Source organism: Octopus sinensis, linkage group LG11 (assembly GCF_006345805.1).
Source record: "Octopus sinensis linkage group LG11, ASM634580v1, whole genome shotgun sequence".
NCBI classification, from domain to species: Eukaryota; Metazoa; Mollusca; class Cephalopoda; order Octopoda; family Octopodidae; genus Octopus; species Octopus sinensis.
This window is the reverse complement of record NC_043007.1, coordinates 28,387,111-28,396,309: the sequence shown is the minus strand read 5'-3', so window position 1 is coordinate 28,396,309 and position 9,199 is coordinate 28,387,111. Positions and strand designations below refer to the sequence as shown.

At 36.5% G+C, this 9,199-nt stretch overlaps 1 protein-coding gene across 1 annotated transcript; it reads left to right on the top strand.

Annotated features, from left to right (window-relative positions):
* The first annotated feature begins 4,610 nt into the window (after positions 1-4,610).
* Positions 4,611-7,040, top strand: LOC115217323 (protein zwilch homolog). The gene has a single exon (XM_029786976.2). The coding sequence runs from the start codon at positions 4,690-4,692 to the stop codon at positions 6,496-6,498; it is 1,809 nt and encodes a 602-aa protein (XP_029642836.1). The 5' UTR covers positions 4,611-4,689; the 3' UTR covers positions 6,499-7,040.
* The last annotated feature ends 2,159 nt before the right edge of the window (positions 7,041-9,199 follow it).

The window sequence follows — 9,199 nt, the reverse complement described above, 5'->3', positions numbered from 1 at the left end:
CTTTATCCCCTTCTTTGCAACAGGCTTGTATAACTAAAATGTAGGTTACTCATGTTATTGTGGTTCCTAAAATCTTTCTTTTCACATCTTTGATCTATCCATTCCAACTAAACTTCATTTTGGAGTATTTCAGTTTATCAAGATAATTCTGTCATTCCTGATCGGAATAATCGATGAGGCTCAAATTATCTTCATTATTAGTTGATTGTGAGTAGGAGACAATCTGATTACCAGGAGTTCCTGTAGGAATTATTTTTGATACCAAAAGATTGTGAATTACCCCAATGACTCAGCCAGGCCTATAATTTTTTTCTTTTCATTTTGTTTTTTAAAAGCTTTATTTGGATTTCTAGGCTTTCAACATCAAAGATTATATTCTGCAAATAATTCTTTTCTGTTTTCAAAATTTCGTGTTTTACTTCCTCTTCTCTCTTGGGGAGTTCACAACTAGCGGTAACAATTTTATTTTTGGCTTGTTTTCAAAGAATTTTTCTAGTATTCTGTTTTAAAAATAGATTATGATTTTAAAATAAAAGTTTTGAGTTAGCAATTATGAATTTGTGTTTTAGGACAGGGTTTAAGATCATTTTTTTTTTTACAAGTAAATGGAGAAACTAAATTGTGAATTTACCATTTCTTTTCAGAACTGTCATCTGTCTATCTCTTGCTCAGAAGCTTTATTATAATTAATGTCAATTCCTTGAGTTTTCAACCCTTTTTGGTTTGAAGAATGAGATATTTATTGATAGGATGCCGCAACTGTATCCTAAAGGGTCAATATAAAGATCCTCACCCGTTAACAAAAAAAGCCAACAAAAAACATAGCCTGCTGGGTGTGTAGAAAACGAATCCGGGGAGGGGGAGAACTTTCGGAAAATTCACAAGATCTGATTTTCCCCTCATAACTTTCAGGAAAATGGATATATATTTAAAAAAAAACCCCTCCCCTCCCAATTCTACGGCCTTGGCCTTCAATTCGGCTATCCACATGCTAGAAATAACAGCCAAGTCTCAAATGAGCAAGACCATTTTCAGTTCCACAAACACACGATGTTTTGTGCAGGTCAAATGATTCTCTTTCATTTCACTTTGTCTCAGTATTTCGTTGCTATTTTTACTTTTCTTTTTCAAATGAGTTTGCTGTTATTTCTGCACTCATATTTTTTGTAATTTTCAAAAAACAAACAAAAAAAATTAACTCTTTAATTTCACTTGAATTGCTTTATCATATTATGTCGGGAAATTACTCTGAAAGAAATCTTTGCAGAAACGTGAGTAGATTGATTACATATTTCTTTCATTATGTTATCGCAGTTTTGTGAGATTTGGCTGTTATTTCTAGCATTTGGATAGCCTGCTTTTTTTTTTTTTGAAAAATTGAAATTTTACAATTTTTTTTTCAGAATCGGATTCTCCACAGACGAAAACGTAAGATTTCGTAAAAAAAAATCAATATATATTCCATTTTCCTGAAAGTTATATGGGAAAAATTGGATCTTGTGAATTTTCCGAAAGTCTTCTCCCCACCTCCCAGGTTCGTTTGTGCAATTTTTTTTCCAGATTCGTTTTCTCCACAGTTGTTAACACCCAGCAGGATGGGTTTTTTGTTTTGTTTTGTTTTCGTTATCAGGTGAGGATCTTTATATTGAGCCAGTTCTGACCTTTTTTAGTCGTCTTTACAGTATTTAACATACTTTAATATAAAATGTGGGATTTTGTGAAACTTGGCTCAGTGGTTAGAGCGTCGAGCTTACGATCGAGAGGTTGTGAGCTCGAATCCCGGACCGGGCTGCATGTTGTGTTCTTGAGCAAGACACTTTATTTCACGTTGCTCCAGTTCACTCAGCTGTAGAAATGAGTTGCGACGTCACAGGTGCCAAGCTGTATCGACCTTTGTCTTTCCCTTGGATAACACTGGTGGTGTGGAGAGGGGAGGCTGGTATGCATGGGCGACTACTGGTCTTCCATAAAACAACCTTGCCCAGACTTGTGCCTCAGAGGGTAACTCTCTAGGTGCAAACCCATGGTCACTCATGACCGAAAGGGGTCTTTACCCTGTATCAATTCTTAAATGAATAAAGTATGAAAGAAGAAAAATACATCAGCAGCCTCAAATAATAAGGATTCCTAATGCCGAAATACGAAACATTCTCTTACTCCTGTTTTAAATTTTACATCAACACAATCACACACGTCTCTACAGATACATTAAAAGTGTAATTGATTATAAATACAATTACATGCGCATGCGCTTTCAATGTCTGCTCTATTTGATAAAGTAAATTTATAAAAATACTTTTTATTCAGAAGTAAAACTTATTTATTCACTTCAATCTTATTTAGCAAAATTAAAAATGCTTTATTAAATCTATTTAATTCATAAAATTTAAAATTAAAAGGAGCAAATTATTAATTTATGAGCACAAATAAAACTTTTACATCAGTTCATAATAAAAACAAATATATATATAGTTTATATAGCAATTGCTGAATTTTTACTGTGGAGCGTGTGCTTTGGTGATCCATCTGAACATCGATCGCTGACACTTTCGGCCGATCTGTCCAGGTTAGGCGTCCCTACACTCACACACTATCCATGGTGTTGCTGTTCCCGCTGCCCCGCGCACGGTCGAACGCACCCATCCATATCTAAGAATTGGGTTTATTACAGGTACGACCTGGCTTCTCTGTCACGCTAGTGTAGATCAAATTGGGAAGTTGGGGGAGACTTCAAATTATGACGCTCCACTACGGCACTGCACGTGGCAGTATGCCATTCACATCCAGTTTTTTTCGTTGTCGTCCACTTCATCCAACCCCCTCTTCTAGATTGTAGATTTATCAACTAGGCGAGGTGTGTTTTTAAAATTGATAGAGTCACCTTGGGCGTGTCTTCCATTATAACTTCGGACTGACCAAATCCTTTTGAGTGGATTTGGCATATGTTGTATTCTGAGCGTGAAAAAATGAAAAGAAGCCCGTCGCGTGTATATATATATATATATATATGCGCAGTGGCTGGCCAACTTGCCCGATGGCAAGTAGGCCCCTCCGTCATTACAATCCCTATATGGGTGGGTGGGGGCATGTTAGTATCTAAGGGGCCCTTAGATACTCCTGGAAGAATGCATTATTTCAGCCTGGTTGTGTTTGCAGACAGTTGAAAAGGATACTTTAACAAAAATAAATAAATAGATTGCGCTGTAGCGCTCCCTTAGTCTCCTGGCAATCAATTTCTTAGACCCACTTCACCACTGTATGTGTATATGTGTGCCCTCACCACCGACTGACAATAGGTGCTGATGTGTTTACGTTCCCGTAACATCGGTTTGGCAAATGAAAACCCACAGAATAAATTAAATACCAGGGATCTTTTCCTTTTGATGGACGGAAGGAAAAGATCCAATGCCAGATTTCAAAATAAATACTGGGGTCGGTTAGTTCAACTAAAATTTTTCAAGGAAGTGCCCCAGCATGGCCGCAGTCTAATGACAGAAACAAGTAAAAGAATTAATGCAATTTGTAGGTCGAAGGTAAAGAATACGCCCATCCAGTGTTTAGAGTTAAGGCTTTTGTTACGCTGAGAACGGGTGGTGTGCGTATTCTTTACCTCCGTCGATATTGTTTCTTTGTTAATGATGTTCCCACTCGTAACTACAAAATGACAGTTTTTTAAAAGATTGCGTGTGATTTGGCTGCTTCAAAAATTTTCAGATTCCTACGTTTAAGATGTCGGAGATTACGAATGTGCAAAAAAAAATCCCCCCGATTAAATTTTTGATTTTGTTTACTTTAAAGAGATTGCAGCAAATTGACGATCATAGGCAAATCGAAATTAAATACAAAGACATTGGAGTGAAAAGAATTTGCGTCGTTTTACTCGTGTTTGCCTTAAATAAGCATAAATAATAATTTAATGTAAAGTTATAAAGTTTAATAAAGGGCTCAAATTTCACCCTCTCCCCTAATTTAAAATTTTGAACTTTTTCATCCATTTATTTATTCCTTTGTCTATCTATTTATCCCTGTCTGTTTATTCATAAAAATATATTTGTCAGCTAAATGAGGCGGTTCTATAAAAGACGGTTGTCACCGCTGAGGAAGGCTTTCATATCTCCTTATACACACATCTTTATGCTTGAGGAATTTAACATTTTGAAAACGTGGTTTCTTGCATATTCGGAATCTCCGTCATCTAAAACATGGTAGTGAGTGGAGCGGTTAAACATTTTTTTTTTTTTTTTGCATATTCGTAATTTCCGACATCCGAAACATTTTTTGTAAAAAAATGCATTTTTCCAAACGAGGGGTGCGAAACCGTACCCGCCCCATTCAACTACTTCGTTCATTTGAGACAGTTAATATGTTGGTTTCATATAAAGACTAAAATGAAAATGCTGAAACGTAATTACCGTCATTTTTTTTTTATCATTTTCTTAGCTTTCATTAAAAAATTATTTTCACTTAATATAAATATATATATATATATATATATATATATATATATATATATATATATATATATATATATATATATATGTGTGTGTGTGTGAAGGAGGGGCAGGTAGAGAGTCTCACCCAATTCACTATTTTTGTTTTTGTATGTAACCTTCATTTGTGGCGGTTTATTTAACAACTGAGTTTAACCGACAACAGAGATTTATTTACTTAAGATATTTTAAGGTAAATATGGATATTAAATTAATTCCTCAATTTCAGGAATGTCTCGGCAAGCTTTTGAAAAGCCCCACGACCAATAATAATGTCATAAAGTTTCAAGATACGATGTTATATATTGTTGATGATGTGTCGTTGTATGGCGATCTGGATGTCTTGCAGAACATCTGTTCTTTTACTCTGCCGTTTATTGTTGTTTGTCTCGGAAGAAAAGACAATGCCACTGTGAAAACTCGTAACAACCCCTCTGACAGCAATCTATCTGATGTCCTTTCTCCGAAGAGTGATATTTCTGACGACAATAACAGTTTATATGAAGGTTCGCCTTTGGAAATGAAGGAATATGCCGACCTTAATCGTGTCGTTGTATCTCCTTTGAAATCTGTGTATGTAAAGAATCAAAGTTCGTTTCTTCCCATTAGTCTTTCATGTTCTAAACGTGTCTTGTCTGCTTTCTGCTCTCTTATGTTGTCGCCCAAATATTCTGTCAGCAAAGAAGAAAGGATTCCTATTTTGGTGTATTGCAATGGAGAAGATTTGCTCAACACAGCATTCGTTTATGTCTCACCTGAAGTCGATGCTGATAGCAACAACATGTTGTTGTACTCCAGAATAACTGTTGCAGAAACAACCAGCAATCTCTCCTCCATTTCTTCCACTTCTGATTCTTTTCCTGAAAACATGCGCCAACTACACAACAGAGCAGAATATCATGTGTTTGACAGTAGTACTGCCTCGAATAATGATCAAAGTGAAGAGGCGAGTAAAATAATTCTCGAAACAGAATGGAATAAATCCATGAAATACTTGGATAAACCTTCACCAGAAGTTAGGGTTACTGTCAAGGTGAAAATTGTGCCAGGAGATAAAACGGGACCAACTTATAAAAAGTTCCAAGAGTTCTCAACTCTGCGAGGATTTTTTGAGGGATTTTCTAAAGGTAAAGTCAATTGGTTGATGTCAGAATCTGAAAGTACAACTGTTATTGATGATTTGAAGAATCTTTTTGAACACTTGAAGCTTGGTGATGCTGACATTGATGATAATTTAAATGAAAATGAGAATAATGAAGAAATTCCTCACAAAATATCTATGTTTGATCGAAAAGATCAGGACTTTTCTGATAAAGTGTGGAATGTTTTAATGAATTGTCACAGCTATGAAGAGCTTGTTGACTGTCTAAACTACATGTTTGATGAACTACAGTGTAAAAACATCCAACCATTGGTGCATAAGACTAACAAGACTCGTATTGCTGAACTGGTGCGCAGCTCCTACATGAACAGTATGGACAGCCCTGACCTGGAAGGTTATGTACCATTGAAGCTACTTATTGATATAGGTATTGAGAAACTATATAACGACTACATCAGTATGTTGGTGTCCAACGAACTTGCAACACTTGACCAACTACAGTTCTATACTGATCGTGCCTGGAATATCCAAGAGAGAATGTCACTGTTAGAAAAACTACACATTGTTTATGAGTTGGTCACCTTACTTGACGTCTATCTTAAACTGCCTCACTCCACTTTGAGTTCAACAGCTTTGACTACATTAAAACATTTCACCAGTAACCCACTAGAAAGTAAACAGACTTTTGAATTTTCTGTTCCTGTTTCCTGTATCAACAGTTTCCTGGACAAGTCCCAACCATATTTTTGGAAAACAATATTTGAAAATGTGGAAGATTCTTCCGAGCAGATGACAATCTCCTTCTTCAGCGTGTTACCAATCGACCACGTTTTGGTGTCAAATAACTATCCTGATGAGCCGAGTTATTACACTGTAAAAGTAGAACAACACAGCATGTCCTTATAAACAATTTACTGTGTTTGGTTCACGTTAAGTGAACCTCCCCAACCTCTCAATGACTTCTCAATATTCAAACTGAAAATAATTTTTCTCTTTTACCTACACACAAAAAGACTTTAAAGGAGTTATATTATGCATTTAAAGGATCATGTCTTTGGGAATTCTACAAGAAACTTAAATGTGTTAGTAATACTATTTAGAAAAGAACTATAAAGAAGTATTGTGGGATTACATATATCCCCTCTATGCTATCTTTTTCTTTCTCTGTCTTCCTCCATTTGGATGTCATCATCGTCGTTTAACGTCCGACGTCCGCTTTCCATGCTAGCATGGGTTGGTGTGTATGTGAATGTGTGTCTTGTGCTGAGTCATTGTCTGCTTCATCTCTATATTTTTCTTTATTTGTGTGAAAAGATACCTGTGTTGAAGTAAGGAATCCCTGTCCTCTGCTAACATACTCTAGACCTTTGAAGCTGTTTTGAAATATGACAATTGTGGTAAACATTATATCATATAACAAACCTGTAATTAAATTATTATTGAATAAACTATGTTTATAAATAATTTATAAAATTTGAATTAATGTTCATATGTATATTGGCAGCACTCACTGAATATAAAGACGTACACACATTAGTAAAAAAACTAAAAGTGAATGATCAACAACAAATTGGGAGATGAATAATTCATTGATACCATAGTAACAGTTCTCTACCATTAAAGGATATATATGTCTGTGTATGCATTTGTGTTTGTGTATATATAAAGTTCCCAGACTAGTTATGTTTAATAAAAAAAAATAGCTTATTTACTTAAGTGTTAACATCATCTCCTTCAAAATTGTCACCTTGCTCAGCAATACACTGGCCCCAGCATTCTTGCCACTTTTAGAATCCAGCATGGAAGTTATTTTCCTTAAGGGAATCAAGGACCTTCTGCGATTTGCTCTTGTTAAAAGCTGCTAAATCTGGTGAATAGGGTGGGTACGGAAACAGTACCATGATGTTTTTGGCAAAAAAAAACTCCTGATTAACAAGAGCTTGGTGATGGTGCAATGGATCCATGAAGAACCCGATTCTTTGCGCTCCATAGATCTGGTTGTTTTCATCAAATGTCTTCCCTCAAAACATTGAAAACATTGCAGTGGAACTCTTGAGTGACAGTCTGGCTCTGGGGGAACAAATTCTTGATGCACTATATGTAGAAAAAATGACAAGCATGCTCTCCATTGAGCTGTGGCCCTGTCATACCTTCTTCAGTTGTAGAGTTGAAGGGCTCTTTCATTGTGACGACTGCTGCTTTGTCTCAAGGTTGTACCTGTAGACCCACTCTCATCACAAGTGATGATCCTCAACATGAAGGTCATCATCAGCATGCAAAATAACCTGGAAAAAAAAAAGAAATCCACGAAACAAAACTGTTGCCGGGAAACTCCTCAAATCCTAAATGGTATCCTGTTCTGGCGGCAAGCTGGCAGAACCGTTAGCACGCCGGGCGAAATGCTTGGCTGTATTTTGTCTGCCATTACGTTCTGAGTTCAAATTCCGCCGAGGTCGACTTTGCCTTTCATCCTTTTGGGATCGATAAATTAAGGACCAGTTACGCACTGGGGTCGATATAATCGACTTAATCCGTTTGTCTGTCCTTGTTTGTCCTCTCTATGTTTAGCCCCTTGTGGGTAGTAAAGAAATAGGTATCCTGTTCTAGGGGCCATTACTGTTCATAATAGCCCTCTTAGACATGCCCATGATCACTCAGACAGCCACTGTCACTAGCTATGCCAGTGATACAAAAGTATCAGAGGCAATAAAAAAACCAAGATGATGTCACAAGCTTACAGTGAGACCTAAATTCAATATACAAGTGAGCTGAAACAACGTGCAGTTTAATACTGGACAATTTCAAGCACTGCACTATCAATTCATGAATATAGTACAATCTACACATACAGGACCCAAAGGCACTACAAGCCAGAGTCACAGATTTCGGGATCAGTATGTACAATGATGCATCATTTACATTATTTACATTTGATAGATATTTGTCCTCATCTTGTTTGTTGTTAACACAATGTTTCAACTGATATACCCTCCAGCCTTCATCAGGTGTCTTGGGGAAATTTCAAACCTGGGTTCTCATTCCTAAAATATTTTTTGATGTTATTGTTATTCAAGTCACTGCCTGGAATCAAACTCGGAATCTTAACCACTATGCCACATGCCCGTGGGCAATTATGGAGTGAATTTTAGGGCGTATAAATCTAATATTTTCTTATCTTTCCTTAATACCGGTTCCCATATGCTTCTCATATCTGCACTCAGTCTGCTTAGGAGGTTGTTGTGTCCTAGCATATGGGCTGCTTCTTTTAGTTTTTGTATTTTCCATTGGTATTCTGTCAATTATTTTAACTTCATCCCACAGGAGGAGGTGGTTTCCATTTTTCCGCTTTGTATAACCTGTCACAGCTGCATGTGATGGAGTACACGCAGTCTTTGGTCATATTCTCTTCTATTGATGGTTTTACTCAAAGAAGATATTTGTGAAGTGTTGTATTACTTTTGAATACTGTCCTGATGTCATATGGGCCGCATATCTTTTGTATCTTTTCAGAGAGGCCTTTCACATAGGGTAGACAGACTGGACAGTTTATTAGTTTCATCCTCTCTTTTCTGTAGAGGTTCAGCATGTCATCCACTGAACCACTTCC